The sequence below is a fragment of the Hyla sarda genome, chromosome 5 (genome assembly GCF_029499605.1).
Source record: "Hyla sarda isolate aHylSar1 chromosome 5, aHylSar1.hap1, whole genome shotgun sequence".
NCBI classification, from domain to species: Eukaryota; Metazoa; Chordata; class Amphibia; order Anura; family Hylidae; genus Hyla; species Hyla sarda.
In genome coordinates, this window is record NC_079193.1 from 34,332,743 (window position 1) to 34,358,416 (window position 25,674).

At 44.7% G+C, this 25,674-nt stretch overlaps 1 protein-coding gene across 9 annotated transcripts in view; it reads left to right on the forward strand.

The window, feature by feature from the left end:
• The window catches only part of CACNB2 (calcium voltage-gated channel auxiliary subunit beta 2), a 324,896-nt gene that overhangs the window by 191,440 nt on the left and 107,782 nt on the right, over window positions 1–25,674 (forward strand). For 6 of the 9 annotated variants that reach the window (XM_056519211.1, XM_056519216.1, XM_056519212.1 and 3 more), the window contains one exon: window positions 24,656–24,775. In XM_056519211.1, coding sequence (XP_056375186.1) covers window positions 24,656–24,775 — 120 coding nt within the window. Of the gene's footprint in view, window positions 1–20,186; window positions 20,987–24,655; window positions 24,776–25,674 lie in introns of those variants that run through there. The other 3 variants (XM_056519215.1, XM_056519219.1, XM_056519220.1) reach the window with 3 other exon arrangements.

Sequence of the window (25,674 nt, forward strand, 5' to 3'; positions counted from 1 at the left end):
TCAGGACACCACTCGACTCATTTATAAAGCCTGGGGTGGTGAATAAATCTCCACTTATAAACTCTTTATTTTACCGTAGACCACCAGGGAACCAAATATTCGGTGGGGTTTTTTCTATCGACAGCACTCACCACTGGATCTGTAGGGGTCTAACCACTTGGCTATTTTTGTCAGGCTCATTGTGTTGAATGAAGACACAGTATATATGCTTAATTGTAGCTCCATCCAAGCAGAAGACAAGGGAACCCCGTTTTCGTGATCAGTGGGGGTCATTACTGATCAAACACTCATCACCAATCTTGCAGGTAGGAGATAAGTGCTCGTGGTTGGAAAACCCCTTTTAGCCTCATTTACCCAAGACCACCAGGGAATAAACTATAAACATCGTCTTTTACCCTAGACGACCAGGGAATAAACTGTTATCTTCCTCTTGTACCTTGGACCACCAGGAAATAAACTATGAATGTCCTCTTTTACCCTAGACTACAAGGAAATAAACTATGAACATCATCTTTCACCCTAGACCACCAGGGAATAAACTATAAACATCATCTTTTACCCTAGACCCCCAGGGTATAAACTGTTATCTTCCTCTTTTACTCTAGACCACCAGGGAATAAACTGTTATCTTCCTCTTTTACCCTAGACCACCAGGTAATAAACTATTAACATCCTTTTTCACCCTAGACCACCAAGGAATAAACTTTGAACTTACCATTCTTTTTTACCCAAGACCACATGTGAGTAAATTATCAATGTCCTCTTTTACACTAAACTTCAAGGGGGGAAAAATGGCCATTATCTTTTACACTAGACCACCAGTCTAGTATAATTTTTTGGGGGGTCTAAACCTAGGTGTATCTTATATCTTGAAAGTGTGAGAATACATAAATTACTTTTGTTTTTTGAGAGTTGTGATGGTAGTTATCATCCTCCTGTTTATCTTTTCTTGTTCCTATGGTTGGTTAGCTGCCTATTGTATTATTATAATATAACAGATGTATACAGGGGATTTCACCCAATGAGATTGTTACATTTCTATCCCATCGTGCCTTGTGTCTAGAATTTCTGAATGAGTTTTGCAGCGTGGGGATTGATCTCTCAGCAGCTCTGGTAATAATTAAGCCTGAGGTAAAGGAGGTGATACGTCTCCATTATACTACACAGCAGCACACTTGGCTGCAGAGATGACTATAATTTACTGGGGAATATCTATTGTATATCCTGTCACTGGCTTTAGAAGCATTTTTTTTAATGTTAAACTAGCTGAGAACCCAACATTGCCCGGTCTTCCTACCTAAACCTTATGTGAGAGAAAAATGTGGTGGCGGGGTGTGTGATGAGGGCAGATGTTGTTACCCTAGGGGAAGATGACATTAACCCCTTGTATTCGTGACACCAGGACGGGGTTTAGCCTATAACCACCCAAAAGTATACCGCAGGATCCTGGGCTAGGCACGGGGGACAATGAAGGCTCTGACGCCAAGTTACGAACAACGGTAGCTTTACTGAGGGTAGACAGATGGTAAAGTCTATACAGTTCAGCCAGGGCCCAAGGAGGTGACCAGTGATGCAGAGACCTTAAGGACTTGCTGGGACTTGTAGTAGGACTGGACAATTGAATGCAGACCACACTGACTCTACAGATGACAGGGACTGACTTGACTCATAAAGCTGTGACTTTATCTTACTTGACTTGATGGTGGCTGCAGGACTGGACTTTGAGGTCTCCAACACTCTGGACACACACACTAGACAAGACTGCACTGGACCTCAGCAGAAGAGAGAGAGAAGCGCCACCCAGGGCTTATATGGGGGAGACTAGCAGGGAGCCCATAGGTCACTCTTGGGATCACCTGATCACTGGTACCTCCTGGGTAACAATCACATGACATATCACATGGTATAACTCTTAAAACAACATTACATTTTATAACACTTTACATGGTAAAACATATTTACAATGGGGAAACAATTGCAGGGGGCCTTGGGGACACTGAAAGAGGCCGCCTGACAGGACAGCAGGAGCACGGGGTAACACCTCCCGTACTGGGCCACCACAAAAAGCAACAATGATTCTCTCGTCCTCATATCCTGACCTCATATCCAGTCCTCATATCCTGTTGTGGTGACTGGGGTGTTGCAGTATGTAGCAGAATCTGGTGGCATTAACCCTGGAGGCAAAATGTTGTTAACCCCTTAGTGTTCGGGAAGCCAGGATGTGGTTATTTCGTATGGTAACCGCCGTCAACCCACCCAAAAACGGTTTTGTAATAAAGGAATGTCAACAGCAAGAATTCTGAATAAACTGGAACTTTTACTTGAAATGCTTAGGGAACAGTCTTTACAATTACACAGTTCCTTCAGAGGCAACCGGGACACAGGATATCTTGCAGGCTTGCTTGGACTTGTAGTTATTGAGATATTTAGGCCACTGTGCTACTAATATATTCCTTAGCTGAGTAGTAGTGACTGGCTTTGTAGAGAGAATTGTAACTCACGTTTTAGAAGTGGCTGCTTTTCTTTAGGCTTTGGCCTAGATGAGATGAATTTGCTTTATACAGGACTTTACTGTGGGATCAAAAGTTTGGGCACCCCAGGTAAAAAATTGTATTAAAGGGGTTCTCCCTCATAAGGTGATTTTACGTACCTGGCAGACAGTAATGGACATGCTTAGGAAGGATCTGCGCTTGTCTTTGGGCTAAATGGCTGTGTTTTGAGATTACCATAACACTGTGCTTAGCTTTTTGTGAACTTGTATTTCCTGTTTTACTTATGTTTTTTTGACTACAAATCCCACAATGCCATTTTCCTCCCTCTCACACATCAGCCACCCCACCCATTGAAACAAAAGACCTGTGGTTTTCAATCAGGGTGCCTACAGCTGTTGCATTAGTTGCAGATTGATCTCTCTCCCACCAAGCGATCGCTCCACCCATTGAAGCAGACAGGCTCCCTGTCATCAGCTGACTGGTGAGGTCAAGCTAGGAAAAATCCGAGACAGCAGTCATTTTGTATGCTGTTAAAAATAAATATTGGGGTGAAAATCACAGAAGAATTCTGAGAAAACCGTCACACACAGGTACAGACACTATATTATGAACTACATGAACTTTACAGCCCCTGTAGCATAGTTAAATCAAAAAAATTCCTGAAATACCCCTTTAATGTGCATAAAGAAGCTAAGGAAAGATGGAAAATCTCCAAAAGGCATCAAATTACAGATTAGGCATTCGTATAATATGTCAACAAAAGTTAGATTTTATTTCCATCATTTACACTTTCAAAATAACAGAAAACAAAAAAATGGTGTCTGCAAAAGTTTGGGCACCCTGCAGAATTTATAGCATGCACTGCCCCCTTTGCAAAGCTGAGACCTGCCAGTGTCATGAATTGTTCTCAATCATCATCTGGGAAGACCAGGTGATGTCAATCTCAAAGGTTTTAAATGCCCAGACTCATCTGACCTTGCCCCAACAATCAGCACCATGGGTTCTTCTAAGCAGTTGTCTAGAAATCTGAAACTGAAAATAGTTGACGCCAGGGCCGGACTGGGGATAAAAAGCAGCCCTGGAAATAATTTCCCACCAGCCCCATAGCATTGCGGCACTGTGGCAGCCGCCACCAGGGCTGCCATCAGAAATTTTACACAGCTTAAGGCCCCTCCACTTGACCCCCCCCCCCCCCCAAGGGCTTGCCCGCTATTTTCCCCAATTATCAATTAAAAAAAATGTAAACCACAGGACAAGAAAAACAAGAGCCCTTTAGTTTAATGGAGAAAGACGGAGGAAATATTATCACGATACATATTACCATCATAGTTACTGACCAAATACTGTATACTGAGACCAATATTACCAATAATACCAGTATACAAGGAGGAATATTATCACCATACATATTACCATTATACTGTTACTAACCAAATACTGTATACTGAGACCAATATTACCAATAATACCAGTATACAAGGAGGAATATTATCACCATACATATTACCATATACTGTTACTCACCAAATCCTGTATACTGAGACCAATATTACCAATAATACCAGTATACAAGGAGGAATATTACCACTATACATATTACCATCATACTGTTACTGACCAAATCCTGTATATTTAGACCAATATTACCAGTATACAAGGAGGAAATATTCCCCCCATACAGTGACCATATAGTGGTAGATATTAGCTCTACACAGGCTCTGCAGACCATATAAGGGATTACTTACAATTACATCAGCTAACATCTTCTCTGATTGGACGCATTCACTTTCCGTTTTCTTCTCCTTCTGGCCCAGACCATCATGACGACTTCTTCCTTACACAATTCGTATCCACAGAACCTGCCAGACAAACATTTTAGGCTCCACACTTTTCCTGCACCTATAACTTTCTATACAGTAATATTAGAGTATATATACAGCAAGTAAAGCAGCACACAAGTCCAGAAGTAAAGGGTGCACGCTGTGGTCGGACCTGAGCCCCAAGGTCCCTCCAGATACAGCAATGTCAAACACAGGCAGCACTCCAAATTCAGGTGCAAAATAGAAGTGGCTTTATTCACACCAAATAGTGCAAGGCGACGTTTCGACCACCTCTCGTGGTCTGCATCAGGCCACGAGAGGTGGTCGAAACGTCGCCTTGCACTATTTGGTGTGAATAAAGCCACTTCTATTTTGCACCTGAATTTGATGCAGACCACGAGAGGTGGTCGAAACGTCGCCTTGCACTATTTGGTGTGAATAAAGCCACTTCTATTTTGCACCTGAATTTGGAGTGCTGCCTGTGTTTGACATTGCTGTAATATTAGAGTAGCTAGATAAGTGTGTTGGGGAAGAGTCGTTAGGTCCGTCCCCCATCCATTAGGTAGTTAGTTCGCTCCAGAAAGTAGACAGGTCCCTTCACATAGTTTCCCTCATTACACAGGTGCCCAGATTAGGGAGGTACCACCTGTAGGTAGGTCCCCGTGTACATATCTGCCCCCTGTAGATAGCTACACCCTGTATGCAGTAGCAGCTCCCTATAAGTAGGGGTTACTCCCTGTATGTAGATGCCTCTGTATATAGTTGCAGTCCCCCATATACAGTATTATCCTCCCCTTTAGGTGTTAGTAGCAGCCCCCTTTAGGTAGTAATAGCCAGCAGCATCCCCCTTTAGGTAGTGATAGCCAGCAGCATCCCCCTTTAGGTAGTGATAGCCAGCAGCAGTCCCCTTTAGGCAGTGATAGCCAGCAGCAGCCCCCTTTAGGTAGTGATAGCCAGCAGCAGCCTCCTTTAGGAAGTGATAGCCAGCAGCAGCCCCCTTTAGGTAGTGATAGCCAGCAGCAGCCCCCTTTAGGTAGTGATAGCCAGCAGCAACCCCCTTTAGGTAGTGATAGCCAGCAGCAGCCCCCTTTAGGTAGTAATAGCCAGCAGCATCCCCCTTTAGGTAGTGATAGCCAGCAGCATCCCCCTTTAGGTAGTGATAGCCAACAGCAGCCCCCTTTAGGCAGTGATAGCCAGCAGCAGCCCCCTTTAGGTAGTGATAGCCAGCAGCAGCCTCCTTTAGGAAGTGATAGCCAGCAGCAGCCCCCTTTAGGTAATGATAGCCAGCAGCAGCCCCCTTTAGGAAGTGATAGCCAGCAGCAGCCCCCTTTAGGTAGTGATAGCCAGCAGCAGCCCCCTTTAGGTAGTGATAGCCAGCAGCAGCCCCCTTTAGGCAGTGATAGCCAGCAGCAGCCCCCTTTAGGTAGTGATAGCCAGCAGCAGCCCCCTTTAGGTAGTGATAGCCAGCAGCAGCCCCCTTTAGGTAGTGATAGCCAGCAGCAGCCCCCTTTAGGTGGTGATAGCCAGCAGCAGCCCCCTTAAGGTAGTGATAGCCAGCAGTGCCCCTTTAGGTAGTGATAGCCAGCAGTGCCCCCTTTAGATAGTGATAGCCAGCAGTGCCCCCTTTAGATAGTGATAGCCAGCAGTGAAACAGGAAACAGGACTTTTCAAATCAAAGTTCAGTGTTTAATTCACATTTGGCAAACAGTCTTTAAATGTAGAACATAGGAAAAAGTAACAACAGTCCACCTGTATTCCTTAGGTGTTTGTTCACACCTGAGTCCATGCCATGCGGCATCAAGCAAGTCTTTTTCAAGCCTCCAGGCAGTCTGCTCCCCAGCTTCCAAACTCTCAGGGAAGATCTCCACACCCAGCTCTCTCTGGTAGCTCTCTCTGGCTAGTAAAGCAGTACCTGTCATCAACAAAAACTTTTAATATGTTGTTCATAATCATTAATGAAGAGATATTGTAATATATCTTCATTAAAAAATATTAATATTTATACCAGTTTTTTCATTATATACTTTTGGCCACTAGGGGTCACTCTTCTATGCCTGGTCTGCAGGCAGCTTCCTATGCTTTTCATAGTAAGTGTACAGCTTTTAGGACTAATGCTGAAAGGGCTCTGGTCCTTGCACCGGAAGTTCAGTACTCTCAGCTCAGGACTCGCTCGCAGCCTGGAGCAGCACTGTGAGCTACAAGCCTGCACATGCCTCTCATATAACAGCCAGTCACCTCCCCCTCCCCCCTGCTCTGTGTTCTCCCTGCCCCTCACCACACATTATCTTATACATTGTATTATCTCACTGCACTCCCTGCTCTGTGCCCCCCCCCCCCCTGACATTCATCTTAATTACTGCCTCTGTAATTGCTCCCTCAGCCCCTGGTTCTCAGCATTGACTTTTTAGTGCAGAGAGACACAGGAGAGAGAGAGACAGGCTGCCGTCCCTCCCCTGTACTTAGTCTGTATGCATACTGCAAAACTACAACTCCCAGCATGCCCGAACAGCTGTTGGCTGTCTGGGCTTGCTGGTAGTTGTAGTTTTGCAACAGCTGGAGGTGCCCTGGTTGGGAAACACTGCTTCAGAGGGAGAGCAGCATACAGGAAGACTGGCAGAAGCAGAGTCCCGGCCAGGCTTCATGTGACATCATGCCTGCCGGGACCCGCCTCCTTCCACCCCAGAAAGACAGTACTCCTGAGCTAATGAAGAGGGATAAAAAAGGTATTTCCACAGCGTTTTAAACCTCAATAAACACAGGGATAGGCATAGTTAGAGAAAGGGACAGATGGGAAGGGGGATCAGGGAAAGTTTAGATGATGACAGGTACTCTTTAAGGCCAACAAAAGGCGGCCTGGATTGTGGGGAATGGCCCCCACCCAACACTTGACCATTCCCAGTAAGAGCCGTCCCGGATTAGCTTTGCAGCTATACTACAGCTGCAGTGTCAGTCTGCAACATGCAGAACGGACACTGGAAAAATTACCGGCTCTCACTTCACCGAGGCCAGGAACATCGGTGACACATAGTTACATATAGTTACTGTTACGTCGAGCGCTCCGGGTCCCTGCTCCTCCCCGGAGCGCTCACGGCGTCTCTCTCTCTGCAGCGCCCCGGTCAGACCCGCTGACCGGGAGCGCTGCACTGACATTGCCGGCGGGGATGCGATTTGCATAGCGGGATTGGTGCCTGGCCCAATAAGCCTAATTAGCTTCCACCTGCTCCCTGGCTATAACACCTTACTTCCCCTGCACTCCCTTGCCGGATCTTGTTGCCTTGTGCAAGTGAAAGCGTTTAGTGTTGTCCAAAGCTTGTGTTTCCAGATCTTTTTCTATCCACATTGACTACGAACCTTGCTGCCTGCCCCGACCTTCTGCTACGTCTGACCTTGCCTCTGCCTAGTCCTTCTGTCCCACGCCTTCTCAGCAGTCAGCGAGGTTGAGCCGTTGCCGGTGGATACGACCTGGTTGCTACCGCCGCAGCAAGACCATCCCGCTTTGCGGCGGGCTCTGGTGAATACCAGTAGCATCTTAGAACCGGTCCACCAACACGGTCCACGCCAATCCCTCGCTGACACAGAGGATCCACATCCAGCTAGCCGAATCGTGACAGTTACATAGTTAGTATGGTTTAAAAAAGACATACGTCCATCAAGTCCAACCGGGGAATTGATGGGAAGGGTGTAAGGGGAAAAGGGGAAGGGATGTTGTTTTATAATTCTGCATAAGCATTAATGTTATTTTGTTCCAGGAATGTATCTAACCCTGTTTTAAAGCTATTAATTGTTCCTGCTGTGACCAGTTCCTGAGGTAGACCGTTCCATAAATTCACAGTCCTCATGGTAAAGAAGGCGTGTCGCCCCTTTAGACTAAACTTTTTCTTCTCCAGACGGAGGGAGTGCCCCCTCGTCCTTTGGGGGTGTTTAACCTGGAACAGTTTTTCTCCATATTTTTTGTATGGGCCATTAATATACTTATATACGTTTATCATATCACCCCTTAAACGTCTCTTCTCAAGACTAAACAATTGTAACTCCTTTAATCGTTCCTCGTAGCTAAAATGTTTCATGCCCCATATTAGTTTAGTCGCACGTCTCTGCACCCTTTCCAGCTCCGCAGTGTCCCTTTTATGGACAGGCGACCAAAACTGAACAGCATATTCCAGGTGAGGCCGTACCAATGCTTTATAAAGGGGGAGTATTATGTCCCTGTCCCTTGAGTCCATATCTCTTTTTATACATGACAATATCCTGCCGGCTTTGGAAGCAGCAGCCTGACATTGCATGCTATTCTGTAGTCTGTGATCTACAAGTACACCCAGATCCGTCTCTACCAGTGACTCTGCCAGTTTAATCCCCCCTAAGACATACGACACATGCAGGTTATTAGTACCCAGATGCATAACTTTACATTTATCCACATTGAACCTCATTTGCCAAGTGGATGCCCAGACACTTAGTCTATCCAAGTCATCTTGTAACTTATGCACATCCTCTATAGACTGTACTGTGCTACAAAGCTTGGTGTCATCTGCAAAGATAGAAACAGAGCTGTTAATACCATCCTCTATATCATTGATAAATAAATTAAACAACAGCGGGCCCAGCACTGAACCTTGGGGTACACCACTAATAACCGGGGACCTATCAGAGTACAAATCATTGACCACCACTCTCTGGGTACGATCCATGAGCCAGTGTTCAATCCAGTTACAAACTAAAGTTTCCAAACCCAAAGACCTTAACTTACCTGTCAGACGTCTATGAGGGACAGTATCAAACGCTTTAGCAAAATCCAGAAACACTATATCCACAGCCATTCCTCTATATACAGAGCCCCCCCTCTATATACACAGCCCCCCTCTATATCCACAGCCATTCCTCTGTCAAGGCTTCTACTCACCTCTTCATAAAAGCAAATTAGATTGGTTTGAAAACTTCTATCCTTAGTAAACCCATGCTGGCTATCACTTATAATACAATTATCCCCTATGTATTCCTGTATGTAATCCCTTATAAGTCCTTCAAACAATTTACCCACAATGCACGTTAAACTTACCGGTCTATAATTGCCTGGCGAAGACCTAGAGCCCTTTTTGAAGATTGGCACCACATTCGCCTTGTGCCAGTCCCTTGGCACAATACCAGACACCAGAGAATCTCTAAATATCATGAATAAGGGTACAGATATTACTGAACTTACCTCTCTAAGAACTCTTGGGTGTAGTCCATCCGGTCCTGGAGATTTGCTTACATTTACTTTACTTAACTTACCTTGTACCATCTCTACATTAAGCCAGTTCAGTACATTACATGATGTGTTACCAGCACTGACCTGTACATGATGTGTTACCAGCACTGACCTGTCCAATGTCAGCTCCTCCTTCTTCCATGGTATATACAGAACTAAAGAACCCATTCAGTAGCTCCAACTTCTCTTGATCGCCCGTTACAACCTCCCCATTATCATTATTAAAGGGTACCTCTCATCAAAAAAACTTTTGATATATTATAGATTACTGTATGCAGAATAACTTTACAATTGCATGTTGTTAAAAAATATGCTTCTTTCTATTTAATTTTCCTCTTTGAAGAAATGACCACTAGGGTTCTCCCTACCAGTCCTGGCAGCAAGCATTTCAGACTCATGCTGGAGTCCTAAACACTACGAGCTGCCAGTCTGCTTTGTTCACAAAGGAGAACACTCAGAGCTGCCAGTCTGCTTTGTTCACAGCCTGTTTGGCTGTGAACAAAGCAGGCTGGCAGCTCTGAGTGTTTAGGACTCCAGCATGAGTCAGAAATGCTTGCTGACAGGACTGATCGGGGAAAATACAATAGAAAGAAGCATATTTTTCATTAACATGCTATTGGAAAGTTATTCAACATTCATTAATCTAAAATATATCAAAAGTTTATTTGATGAGAGGTACCCTTTAAGGGATCCTACATGCTCGGTCCTTATTTAGGATTAGTTTTGCTTTCTTTGGCCACTTGTCTCCCATTTGGAATTTTTGCCGTTTTTATTACATTTTTACAGATTTTATTAAGCTCTTTGTACTGTTTAAATGTTATCGCTGACCCATCAGATTTGTATATTTTAAAAGCCATTTTTTTGTTGTTTATTGCTCTTTTAACATAATTTGTCAGCCATGTAGGATTTAGTTTTAATCGTTTATATTTGTTCCCCTTTGGTATATATTTAGCTATACATATCGACCGTCCACTATTATCCCTTTCACCTGCTCAGATACCCCCCCCTTTGTTCAACCCTGAGAGGGTGGACAAATGTGCAACAGTGGACTCATGACAGGGCATTGGTGTTGCTTAGCAACCAACCAGCCCTGTGTTCATCCATGAACTTAAAGTTTTGTGAGGACAAAAATCACCGGGTGACCCTGGCATTTTTGTCCTTAGCCTGGCACATCCACTTGAGAGGGGAATGATCCGTCACGAGACGAAACTTCCTCCCCAACAAATAATAGCGGAGAGACTCGAGTGCCCACTTAATGGCCAGGCACTCTCTCTCCACTATACTATACCTGGTCTCGGACGGGGTAAGTTTGCAGCTGAGAAAGACAACGGGAGGCTCCTCCCCGTTGACTTGCTGGGAGAGTACAACACTGAGACCTACCTCAGAGGCATCCGACTGTACTGCGAACTCCTTTTTGAAGTCGGGTGTCGCCAAAACTGGAGACCCACATAGGGCCAACTTCAAAGCGGAAAAAGCCTGCTCTGCCTGCTCATTCCAATGCACCATTACTGACTTGCGTCCCTTCAAGAGGTCTGTTAAGGGTGCAGCTACTGTAGCAAAGTGGGGGATGAACCTCATATAGTAACCCACTATCCCCAGGAACAACTTCACTTGTCGGGTTGTGACAGGTCGTGGCCAATTCCGAATGGCCTCTACTTTTTTTTTACCTGAGGTTTGACAACTCCACGCTCAATGACATACCCCAGGTATTTGGTCTCTTCTAACCCAATTGCACATTTTTGGGGGTTAGCAGTTAACCCAGCCTTCCTGTGGGAATCTACAACGGCCTGCACTTTTGGTAGGGGACTTTCTTTCCCAGTCTGTACTGTGAATGAAGATATCGTCTAGATAGGCTGAAGCATAATGATGATGTGGCCGGAGCACAATGTCCATTAGCCTTTGGAACGAAGCGGGAGTGCCATGTAGACCAAAGGGTAATTCCTTGTATTGAAACAAGCCTTCTGGTGTGACGAATGCGGTTTTCTCTTTGGCAGCCTCCATCAAGGGTACCTGCCAGTACTCTTTTGTGAGGTCCAAAACAGAAAAGTACCGGGCTTGTCCCAGCTTCTCTATAAGCTCATCAACTCGGGGCATGGGATATGCATCGAACTGGAAAACCTCATTCAGTTTCAGGAAATCATTATAGAACCGTAACGTACCATCTGGTTTGGGTATTGAGGCTATCAGACTGGCCCACTCACTTTTCGATTCTTCAATGACATCCAGCTTTAACATTTGTTGCTCTTCTGCCGAAATGGCTTGTCGCCATGACTCAGGTACCTGGTATGGTTTCAACCGTAGTTTTACCTGGGGTTTAGTGACAATGTCATGGCGGATGACATCCAGGAAGGTCTGAGAACACATCAGTGTTCCTACTGATCAACTCCCTGGCCTCCTGAGTCTGTGCAGAGGAAAGGCTGTCAGCAATCTTTACTGCTTCCCTTGCACCAGACTGAGGGACGGGAAACACCCCTAGAAAACCTGGCCGGGGCTTTCATCCACACTGGTCTCCCTATCTCTCCAGGGTTTCAACAAGTTTTATGTGAGAAGGGGAAAGGGATAATAGTGGACGGTCAATATGTGTCACCGAGGTTCCTGGCCTCGGTGAATTGAGAGCCGGTAATTTTTCCAGTGTCTGTGCTGCATGTTGCAGACTGACACTGCAGCTGTAGTAAAGCTGCAAAGCTAATCCGGGATGACTCTTACTGGGAATGGTCAAGTGTTGGGTGGGGCCATTCCCCACAATCCAGGCAGTCTTTTGTTGGCCTTAAAGGCAGCTTGCTTCACCAGCTGAGAGAGTGGACTTGCTAGTTGCAGCTCACACTGCCAGAGAGAGCTGAGTGTAAAGATCTTCCCTGAGACTTTGGAAGCTGGTGAGCAGCCTGCCTGGAGGCTTGGAAAAGACTTGCTTGATGCTGCATGGCATGCACTCAGGTGTGAACAAACACCTAAGGAATATAGGTGGACTGTCGTTACTTTTTCCTTTGTTCTGCATTTAAAGACTGTTTGCTGTTTGCCAAGTGTGAATAAAACACTGAACTTTGATTTGAAAAGTCTTGTTTCCATGCCTCTATACTGCAACCGCATCTGCCCACATCCTACACCAAATGGGATGACTTGCTCTTGCAGACAGGTGTGGTTGCAGTATAGAGGCACGGAAACATCTGCAGGACAAACATCTGCAGGACAAACATGTTAGACTCTGCATTTTTCCAGTGCCCTCCCCTCCTCTACACATCTTCACAATTTTCCCATCTATAGGCCCACAAACTGTAATAATGCCCTCTTTGGTGTACTGCACAATAAAAGGGCAGGTAGGTAGGTAGCCAGGTAAATAGGTAACTAGATAGGTAGATCAGAAAGCCAGATATGTAGGTAGGTGACTAGCTAGGTACTTAGGCAGCCATGTATGAAGGCCAGGTATGTATATAGTTAGGTAGCCAGGTATGTAGGTAGGTAGTTAGGGAGCCAGGTATAGGTATGTAGGTAGTTAGATAAACAGGTATGTAGGTAAGTAGTTAGGCATCCAAGTATAGAGTTAGGTAGCCAGGTAGTTAGTTAAGTATGTAGCCAGCACCCCCTCCATCCAGTGGCAGATCAAGAGTCTAGTCTCGGGAGGATCAAAGAATTTTGTGTTAGCGGACAGAAAATAAGGTGTTGCTTACGGAATTTACAGGTAGGTATTGTCCCCAGGAGGTAGTGGCCCCTAGTAGATCATGCCCCCAGGTAGTTAATGTCCCCCAGGTAGGTAGTTATGCCCCCTGTGGGTAAATCCCCCAGATAGCTGCCCTTGTATGAAAACCCCCTATGAAGATAGTAGGTAGCCCTCCTATTAGTTTGGTAGTTTGTCCCCATATTAGCGAGGCAGGAAAATAGTTGATAGTCCCTCACATTAGGTTTAGGCAGCAGAGTTCCCCCACAGTGGGTATAGGCAGCACAGTCCCTCCACAGTGGGTGTAGGCAGCAGAGTCCCCCCACAGTGGGTGTAGGCAGTGGGGTCCCCCCCGCAGTGGGTGTAGGCCGCAGGGTCCCCTCCTGCAGTTGGTGTACTCCGCAGGGTCCCCCCCCCCTCTGCAGTAGATGTAGGCAGTGGGGTCCCCCCCCTGCAGTAGTTGTAGGCAGCGGGGTCCCCCCCTCGGGAGTAGGTGTAAGCAGTGGGTTCCCCCCCGTCCGCAGTAGGTGTAGGCAGAAGGGTCCCCCCACGGTAGGTGTAAGCAGCAGGGTCCCCCCACAGTAGGTGTAGACAGCAGAGTTTGCTCTCCCCCAATCCCAGGTTGAAAAAAAAAATGATGCTCACCTGATGTCCCATGCAGCGATCTTCTCCTCCGGAGCGCAGCAGGGGCCTGCGTCTTCCTTCCTCCACAGTGCAAGCGCCGATGAGTGACGTCATCATGCCTGCACTGTGCAGCAGTGGCGAAGGTCACGTCTCCTCTGTTTAGGTGCAGATGCCACTCACACAGAGGAGATGCATTCTCCTGTATGTGCGTGTACTGCACATACAGGAGAAGGCAGCGCTGTCTTCTGGGAATTCGGAACAAGTGTCCTGGATCCTCAGTAGCGGCGGGCCCTTTACCTGGTCGGGCCGGTCAGTCCGCCCCTGCCCTTCATACACATTAGTTGGCTGGCCAGTACTGATGACCCCCATAAACATTGGTTGGCTGGCAAATCCTAATAGCACCTATACACATTGGTTGGCTGGCTAATCCTAATGAACCCCATACACATTGGTTGTCTGGCCAATACTAATAACAACTATACACATTGGTTGGCTTGCCAATCCTAAACAACCCTGTACTCATTGGTTGGCTGGCAAATCCTAGTGACCCCTTTTCACATTGGTTCCCTGGCCAATCCTGATGAACTCCATACACATTGGTTGGCTGTGCAAATTTAATGACCTCTATAAACATTACTTGGCTGACGAATCCTAATAACCCCCATACACATTGGTTGGCTGGCCAATCCTAATTACCCCCATAAACATTGGTTGGCTGGCCGATGCTAATGACCCCATACACATTGGTTGGCTGACCAACCATAATCACCCCCAAACACATTGGTTGGCGAGCCAATCCTAATTGAGACCATTGGACCAACTATCCATTGCATCCAAATAACAACTTGTGTGTTGACATTGGTTTTTGTCAAGTTTGCTTCAGGGAGCTCCTAGTACTTTTCACTCAAAAAATAAAATTAGAGGAAAGTGACATTTCTTAAGCCAAGTTAATAAATATGTCTGCAGTCCTGTCTTCATCACAAACACTAAAGGGTTTTAAGAAAATTAAAGTCATGTCCAGAATAATGAAAATATTGCACAAATTAAACTATTGTGCATTTAGGAAACGAGATCTGTCAACAAAGGACATAAGGGGAAAAAATGCAGCATGGCCGATAGAATAAAGGAAAAAGAAAATATTTGGAAGAAGTATGGTGGGATGCTGCCAAGAGTTATATTAAATCAAATTTTTAGTACAGCTGGATACGACGGAGAGCAGAAAATGTCATCTGTTTCTGGAGGTATTTTTTAGGATTGGCAGCATTAGGGCCCATTAAACGTTAAGTAAGATCAGAAACTTTTTGCTATATTGGGATTTATGTATTCAGTCACTTCCTTCCATGTGATGGTGGGTTAAGGCAAATGTCTGCAAACTTTGACCCTTAAGATGTTGCAAAACTACAACTTCCGGCAGGCCCGGACAGCCAACGGCTGCTGGGGGTTGTAGTTTTGTAACATCCGAAGGGCCACAGTTCAGAGACTGCTGGGTTAAGATATATACACCTATATTCCTCTCACAAATACCTTCTATCTGTTGCTCACTTGGTTTGTCACCCTGTGCTTTGGATGAGGCATGTCCCTCACTTTGCATGACTCATCCTCCTCCCTGAGTCTGCTGTGCTGGGTCTCTTCATCCTATCGCTGCAGGCTGCTCTGTAACCCCCTCTTCTCTGTTCTCATGCTGCAGTCTGATAGAACAGGAGTGAGCAAAGAGGAGTGCTAGTCCCACTCTCACTTACTGGACCGGTGCTTCAGCTGGGACAAACATGATCCTGCAGCAGGACAGTATTATGTTCTGGATAGTATGGGAACCCCTAGTGGTCTTTTTTTTATAAGCCATAATTTCTACAAAAAGGACATAACATTTTCTTATTAAATAAATTAGAAAGGTTAATGTTTTGCCAAGATGTACAACTATAAATAGTTTTAAAATCTTACAGTGTCTATTTAAATATCCATTTATGGGTTTCAAATTTTGACAAGCATGTGTAGGCCTCCAAGCTCGGTGGGCCCTAAGCATCTTCCGAGGTGTTGTTTTTTTAAAGATAGATCCTTTTTATATGCCCTACAAGAGCAAATGGATGTCAGAAAGGACTGTCCCACCTGAGACCCTGCTTTTAAGCCAACTCAATGAGCCACTAAGTAAGAGTGACTGCCACCCAGATGGTCCCAGATCATTTATGTATTTCATGGTCAGCTAGTACTAACTTCTCCTGGCTACTGAGGTTTTTAGAAGCTGGACCCATGGTGATCAGTTGTCATTTAAAAAGGAGCAGTTGTTATCAAATATTAGGTTGAATCTTTATGAAGATAAACTGTCCTTATAAAGTGGCTTTCCGGGCCTACTGGTAGTTGTCGTTTTGCAACATCTGGAGGTCTACAGTATGGAGACCACTGTCTTACAGTCTTCTCTTTCTTGAGGTCCACAGTTTGGAGACCACTGTTGTAGAGTCTTCTCTTTTTGAGGTCCACAGTTTGACGACCCCTGTCGTAAAGTCTTCTCTTTCTTGAGGTCCACAGTTTGGAGACCACTTTTGTAGAGTCTTTTCTTTCATGAGGTCCACAGTTTGGAGACCACTGTCGTAGAGTCTTCTCTTTCTTGAGGTCCACAGTTTGGAAACCCCCGTCGTAGAGTCTTCTCTTTCTTGAGGTCCACAGTTTGGAGACCACTGTCGTAGAGTCTTCTCTTTCCTGAGGTCCACAGTTTGGAGACCACTGTTGTAGAGTCTTCTGTTTCTTGAGGTCCACAGTTTGGAGATGACTGTCATAGTGTCTTCACCTTCTTGAGGTCCACAGTTTGGAGAACACTGTCGTAGAGTCTTCTCTTTCTTGAGGTCCACAGTTTGGAGACCACTGTCATAGAGTCTTCTCTTTCCTGAGGTCCTCAGTTTGGAGAGCACTGTTGTAAAGTCTTCTCTTTCTTAAGGTCCACAGTTTGGAGACTACTGTCATAGAGCTTACTCTTTCTTGAAGTCCACAATTTGGAGATCACTGTAATAGAGTCTTCTCTTTATTGAGGTCCACAGTTTGGAGACCACTGTTGTAGAGTCTTCTCTTTCCTGAGGTCCACAGTGTGGAGACCACTGTCGTAGAGTCTTCTCTTTCTTGCGGGCCACAGTTTGGAGACCACTGTCATAGAGTCTTCTCTTTCTTGAGGTCCACAGTTTGGAGACCACTGTTGTAGAGTCTTCTCTTTCCTGAGGTCCACAGTGTGGAGACCACTGTCGTAGAGTCTTCTCTTTCCTGAGGTCCACAGTGTGGAGACCACTGTCGTAGAGTCTTCTCTTTCTTGAGGGCTACAGTTTGGAGACCACTGTCGTAGAGTCTTCTCTTTCTTGAGGTCCACAGTTTGGAGACCACTGTCATAGAGTCTTCTCTTTCTTGAGGTCCACAGTTTGGAGACCACCGTCGTAGAGTCTTCTCTTTCTTGAGGTCCACAGTTTGGAGACCACTGTCGTAGAGTCTTCTCTTTCTTGAGGTGCACAGTTTAGAGGTAGAAATGAATGCGTAGACATTGTGGAAGATCAGATGCCAGATTAAAGGTCTTTCACAGAATGTATGTATTTTCTGTGTCCTGTAGGTGAATGATCTCATTAAGAGATCTTATCTTTGTCCCGGTATTGTTGTGAGCACTTCTTCTCGTCTTGCTTACACCTATATTCCAGATTAAGAGACACGGCAGTGATGCATTACCACATTTAATAGTTACCTCTCAGGATCCGATATTTAGCAGCGAGCACTTCTCTCCGTGCCCATTGTTAGGCCGTACAGCAGAGGCCAGTGAGCGCTGTGTATGTAATGTCATGGGAGTTCACAGGGTTTTTAGAGGTCATTTGATTGATTTCACAGCCGTGGCCATATTCCAGAATGAGGTGACTGGAGATGAAGTGTGAGGACATTGATGCACGTGCCTGTCTGGAGACACTTAGCTGGAGTCGTATGTGCACAGGAATATGATGCGGTAGTATTAAAGAAAGTTCTGAGATATAATTTAGAGAGTCTTCTTACATCTGCAGATGCCGGGGAGAATATTTGCTACAGGTTTAGAACAGATGCTTGGTTTATGGCGAACATAGCTATTTGCCCTTTAGAAATAGACATAATTTATGTCAGAGATGGCGGATTCTGGCTCCTATTCTATACATTGACTTGTATTACCCAGTGATTATCATTAATGGGGCAAATAATTATATGATCCTTAATGATAATTGTTACATGTATGCTAAGGACTAACTACAACTGCATAAGAGATCTGTCTGTCTCTATCTTTCTATCTATCTAATAATTATAGATAGATATGATACAGGTCAGTTGTCTGATAGATACAGACTAAATAGATGCAGTAGATATATTTGAGAAATAAATATTAGATAGATAGATATGAAATAGATAGATAGATATGAGACAGATAGATATATAGATAGATGATAGATATGATATAGATATAGATAGATAGACAGATATGAGACAGATAGATAGATATGAGATAAGTAGGTATGAGATAGATAGATAGCTAGATAATAGATATGAGATAGATAGATATGAGATAGATAGATATGAGATAGATAGATAGATAGATAGATAGATAGATATGAGATAGATAGATAGATAGATAGATAGATATGAGATAGATAGATAGATAGATAATAGATATGAGATAGATAGATATGAGATAGATAGATAGATATGAGATAGATAGATATGAGACAGGTAGATAGATAGATAGATATGAGATAGATATGAGAGAGAGAGATAGATAGATAATAGATAGATAGCTAGATAATAGATATGAGATAGATAGATATGAGACAGATAGATAGATAGATAGATAGATAGATAGATATGAGATAGATATGAGAGAGAGAGATAGATAGATAATAGATAGATAGCTAGATAATAGATATGAGATAGATAGATATGAGATAGATAGATAGATATACAGCAACAGAAGAATGCAGCAGCACACTGCCAGCACAAGGATATAGGTGAAACATGAACATGCAGTTAAAACATGGAGAGCTATACAGCTATGGTGTAATAGATGCAAATGTGAAACTATGAAATAGTGAGGCACTTAGCTCGCAAATTTGTCTCCACCGGCGGTCAAATAGCTTGGACCGTCCCACCGCGATAAGGTAGCCTCCTGGGACGGACCCTACACTGTGAATATGCCTCTGTGTGAACAGTTCAGTAAGCATGGCAGGGTCTGGAACATCCAAGACACCTTATATACACACCTGATAGAGGTGGGTGGGGTGCAAGGCCAACATGGAGGTAGCCACTCCCCCGTATGTGCAATACAGACAAAGAATAAGTCAGCCAGCACTTTAGTTGATACCAAACTATTATATGGACCTGGCCTACAGGTGCACGCTACTAGGCTAGATATACAGCAACAGAAGAATGCAGCAGCACACTGCCAGCACAAGGATATAGATGAAACATGAACATGCAGATAAAACATGGAGAGCTATACAGCTATGGTGTAATAGATGCAAATGTGAAACTATGAAATAGTGAGGCACTTAGATCGCAAATTTGTTTTAACTGCATATTCATGTTTCACCTATATCCTTGTGCTGGCAGTGTGCTGCTGCATTCTTCTGTTGCGGTATATCTAGCCTAGTAGCGTGCACCTGTAGGCCAGGTCCATATAATAGTTTGGTATCAACTAAAGTGCTGGCTGACTTATTCTTTGTCTAGATAGATAGATAGATAGATAGATGATAGATATGAGATAGATAGATATGAGATAGATAGATAGATAGATAGATATGAGATAGATAGATAGATATGAGATAGATAGATAGATATGAAATAGATAGATATGAGACAGATAGATATATATGAGATAGATATGAGAGAGAGAGATAGATAGATAGATATGAGATAGATAGATAGATAGATATGAGACAGATAGATAGATAGATAGATAGATAGATAGATAGATAGATAGATAAATTGATAGATAGATATGAGATAGATAGAATCATAAAACCAAGTTCTGATCCTCTTGGGTTACATAATTTAGCATCATGATGTAGAAAAATAATAATAACAATAATCAATGATAATGATGATGATAACAACAATCATTCTGTAGACTTGCTTTCATTACCTTTATATAATCATTTTCCATATCTCATTATATCACAAATCTTCCTCCATCCAATAACCTCACTGTAACTAAATACAATATATACAGTGTATATATATATATATATATATATATATATATATATATTATCACCCATGTTTAGTAAACACTCTATGTCCCACCCCCTTTATAACGTTACTAGATAGCAGTATTGTCAGTCATGTAGCCCGTGTGCACACTAGGAGGACAGTTCTGGTACGTGTGTTGCGGATTGTCAGCCGCTCCGTCCTGCCAGCTTCTTGCTATTTTCAAGCTGTGTACCCTTGAGATGCGGGGAAAAGCAATCTGACAAAGCCCAACAGCACTGTGTGATGTGAGCAAGTGCGTAAGGACAGGATACGGAGCATGCTCAGTAAGGCGAGACTCCGTCCCCCAACCAGATCCCTAAAGAGATTGATTGAACTTTGCACTTGCAAATGTCACTGAATACATTTTGCTCGTGCTTTTCCTTCTATAAGGCGTCCATGCTCCAGGAGCAGCGATGTAGTAGCCTCCCCCTCTGAGCTCAGCAGACACCTGGCACAGGCGGCAGGGATGCCTTGTGCTCGGCATCTTCTCAACCATGATGACAAGGAGACATGTTGGCGCTTCTTCTCTTAAATGACCTCTGTCTTTCCCAATGAACGGACACTTCTGATTGGAATGAGAAGGAAACACAACCTCTCGCCCCTTTACTTCTGCCCAAGTTGTCGCGGCGCGTGGTGGTCAGCCCTGGAGCTTGCAAGAAAAGATGGATAGGGAAGGCGATGCTGTTCTTCAAGATCATCCGTCCACTTGTTTAGGAAAGATCTGCACAGGGGGCCTCCGCCGGGCACAATAACCAACCCGTCTGGCTAATGAAGGCCTCCTGGATTAGACTCTTAAAAAGAACCAAAGGAGGGCGACTGAAGACTTCTGATGTTTGTGTAAGCTGCGTCTATTTATCTACCTGGAGAAGCGGTGATGGGGCTTAGTATGACCGGCTGCTCTATATATAGCTCTGTAGTATATTAGGTAACCACCAATGTCTGGGGCAGCGGGATCTCACGTAATGTTGTATGTAAACATCTATAGGATGGTCTCTTTTTTGGGAATTTCATGGCTTGTCACCAGTTGATGACGATATTGGCAATATGTCTGCAACCACATAGGCCAGTGTTTTCCAACCAGGGTGCCTCCAGCTGTTGCAAAACTACAACTCCCAGCATGCCCGGACAGCCTTCGGCTGTCCGGGCATGCTGGGAGTTGTAGTTTTGCAACAGCTGGAGGCACCCTGGTTGGAGAACACTGACATAGGTAACGGTCTATAAGAAGAGTTGTGACCTTAGGCGTCGTTGATGGCTCGTATTGGGAAGGTCTACCGCGGAGTGTAAACGCCTTCTTGCTATGATGTGTGACCAATTTACCATAAACTATGTAGGACTAGATTGTAAGCTCATATGTTCAGGACGTCTCTCCTACTGTATATATTGACAGCTGCTCTTGTATTTCTTACTCTCCTCCTACTGTATCTATTAGACTTGTATAGGAGAGACTATGGGTTATACTGTAGATAACAAAGTTCCATGGGGGTCCTCCTATCCCGACCTCCTATCCTGTCCTCCTATCCCGTCCTCCTATCCCGTCCTCCTATCACGACCTCCTATCCCGTCTTCTATCTCGACCTCCTATCCCGTCCTCCTATCACGACCTCCTATCCCGTCCTCCTATCACGACCTCCTATCCCGTCCTCCTATCTCGACCTCCTATCCCATCCTCCTATCTCGACCTCCTATCCCGACCTCCTATCCTGACCTCCTATCCCGACCTCCTATCCCATCCTCCTATCCCGTCCTCCTATCCCGTCCTCCTATCCCGTCCTCCTATCCCGTCCTCCTATCTCGACCTCCTATCTCGACCTCCTATCCCGACCTCCTATCCCGACCTCCTATCCCTACCTCCTATCTCAACCTCCTATCCCTACCTCCTATGTCGACCTCCTATCCCGACCTCCTATCCCGTACTCCTATCCCGACCTCCTATCTCATCCTCCAATCCTGTCCTCCAATCCCGTCCTCCTATCCCGACCTCCTATCCTGACCTCCTATCCCGACCTCCTATCCCATCCTCCTATCCCGTCCTCCTATCCCGTCCTCCTATCCCGTCCTCCTATCCCGTCCTCCTATCTCGACCTCCTATCTCGACCTCCTATCCCGTCCTCCTATCTCGACCTCCTATCACGACCTCCTATCCCGTCCTCCTATCACGACCTCCTATCCCATCCTCCTATCCCGTCCTCCTATCCCGTCCTCCTATCCCGTCCTCCTATCCCGTCCTCCTATCTCGTCCTCCTATCTCGACCTCCTATCCCGTCCTCCTATCACGACCTCCTATCCCGTCCTCCTATCATGACCTCCTATCCCGTCCTCCTATCCCGTCCTCCTATCTCGACCTCCTATCTCGACCTCCTATGTCGACCTCCTATCCCGACCTCCTATCCCGTACTCCTATCCCGACCTCCTATCTCATCCTCCAATCCTGTCCTCCAATCCCGTCCTCCTATCCCGACCTCCTATCCTGACCTCCTATCCCGACCCGTAATATGTGTACCAGGTATTGAAATATCTCCAGCCGTACGGAAGTTATGTGGGAACATACATTTCCCATTGATTTGCATGGGACTTTAAATAAAAACCCCGACCCTCACAAATGGGGGTAGTTAAGGGTTAAATTAACTATCCTATATTTTAAGTGGACATATAAGTAACATGTGACCAAGTATTATCGAAATATCTCCAGCTGTTTGGAAGTTATGCAGTAACATATATTTCTCATTGACTTGCATGGGACTTTAAACATAAACATTTTAAACAAATGGGGGTGAGTAAGGGTTAAATCACCTATCCTATGTTTCATGTTAATATCTTTAGCCGTTTGGATGTGATGCTGGAACATACACACATACATACATACACACATACATACATACACACACTCACACAAACGTTGAGTTTTATATATATAGATACTCACATATACATAGGACAGGATGACATGCATGGGGGGTACCTTGTGGTACCCCCCCCCCCCCCCCCCCCCATGCATGTCGTCCTGTCCTATGAATACGTGAGTATATGAAATAAAGAAGAATTGGTGAGTGCCGACATTGATTTTTCTTTGGAAGTCTATTTATCACCACTACATTGAAGTCTGCTAGTCACACATTGGCGGAGTACCGGTCCAGGTGGGGATTTTCTGTTTCTGCTCTACTGTATCTATTGACAGCTACACTTGTATATCTTTGGTCTTCTGCAGCCCCTGTGTCATACGGTGGTGCTATATTAGTAGAATCAATAATAATGAAGTAATGAGGCCATGCACAGACAGTGAAACCTCTGCAAAAGACCACCTCTTTCAGAAGACCATCTTATCCAGACAGCTTTTTGGTTCCATTCCTTACTAGGCAAGACCACCCCCTAGAAGACCACTTTTTTAATGCAATTCTGGGTGGTCAACTCAAAGAGGATCTTCTGTATATCCTATATAGACCAGTTCTTTTTTAGATACAAAGAGATTTGCACCCCCATGGAACTTTGTTATCTACAGTATAACCCATAGTCTCTCCTACTGTATTTATTCACAGTTACAAAAGTATTTTTTCCTTTTGTGCAGCCCTGTGTCATATGGTAGAGTCATTTAGGTAGAACCAATAATAATAATGTCGTAGTGAGCTGATGCGGTGAAACCACCTCTTTGACAACACCACCCTCCTGGTCCCTCGGCTGCAGCACCTCCAGACATCCGGTGCACAGAGTGAACTTTGCTCTGTGCCGGATGACTGGCGATGCACGGCCGTCACGCCCCCACCCATAGACTTTCATTGAGGGGGTGTGGCAGTGACATCACCAGTGGGGTGCGGCCATGACGTCACTGGGGACTCCTGCAATCTCGGCTGCGGCACCCCCAGACATCCCTGCTGCACCCGGCATTCGTTTAGAGCGTCGGGTGCAGCGCCCGAGTCTTGTGACGTCACGGCCGCACCCCACTCGTGATGTCACTACCACACCCCCTCAATGAAATTCTATGGGAGGGGGCGTGACGGCCGTGACATCACGAGCCTCCGCCCCACATCGCCAGTCATTCGGAACAGAGCGAAGTTCGCTCTGTGCACCGGATGTCTGGGGGTGCCACAGCCAAGATTGCGGGGGTCCCCAGTGGCAGGACCCCCACGATCAGACTTCTAATCCCCTATCATTTGGATAGGGGATAAGATGTCTAGGGGCGGTGTACCCCTTTAAGGAAAGTCAATAATGCTGTTGAAGAGTGGGGAATATAATGGAGGGGCTCTGAATGTGGTATGAAGCCCTGGTAGGCACTGACAGTGATTGGCACATCACAGCCGCTCAGCCAACACAGAACATTTGTTGTACGTTCGCCTCTTTAACTGTTTGTTTAATAGCATGTGTTCTGTAGTCTGTTTTGATCTGGAATCAGATTGGAGATGCACAAATGAGCAGGGAGACAGGGGGAATAGAGATCTCTCCTCAGCGAGATTACATGCTTCGTGATTAATAGTCAAAATAGCTCGAAATAATGAGAGAACCCAACCAGCCGCTTCAGACGACGCTCATTCCGTATTATTACATTCACAATGGTGGTTTATTATATCATCCATAACAACGTCCATCTTTTTCTTCTCCCCAGGGTTCGGCGGACTCCTATACCAGCCGTCCATCTGATTCAGATGTCTCTTTGGAAGAAGACAGGGAGGCCGTGCGGAGAGAAGCAGAACGTCAGGCCCAGGCACAGCTGGAGAAAGCCAAGGTACCGCGTCTGACATATTGTTATCAGCATGTCTGCCGGCGCATCACAGAACTGGCATGGAACATATTAGCCGGCTTACGTGATGCCAGGCTATAGCTCGGGCGCTGAGTTTACCTGTAAGAAAGCAATAATGGCGCTTAAGATGAGACTCCATGTGACTTTCACCATTTAATGTTATAAAGTGGAGAATTTACACGACTGGATACAGCCCTCTAAGTATGCGCATAGTACTAAATGTACTACTAAAATAAAAAAAAAAAATAAATAAATAAATAAATAAATAAAATAGAATAATAAAATAAAATAAAAATGTAAAATGTAAATTCTTTTTTATTTTAGTAGTACATTTAGTAGTATATGCATACTTAGAGGGCTGTATCCAGTCATTTAAAGGGGTTATCCAGGAAAAAAACTTTTATATATATATATATATATATATATATATATATATATATATATATATATAGATATATCAACTGGATCCAGAGAGTTAAACAGATTTGTAAATTACTTCTATTAAAAAATCTTAATCCTTTCAGTACTTATGAGCTTCTGAAGTTTAGGTTGTTCTTTTCTGTCTAAGTAATCTCTGATGACACGTGTCTCTGGAACCACCCAGTTTAGAAGAGGTTTGCTATGGGAGTTTGCTTCTAAACTGGGCGGTTCTCGAGACACGTGTCATCAGAGAGCACTTAGACAGAAAAGAACAACCTTAACTTCAGAAGCTCATAAGTACTGAAAGGATTAAGATTTTTTAATAGAAGTAATTTACAAATCTGTTTAACTTTCTGGAGCCAGTTGATATATATAAAAAAAAAATTCCTGGAATACCCCTTTAAATTCTCAGTTTATTTTTTGTCACGAAGGGTATAATGCAACACAGCGACCTCGGTATACAT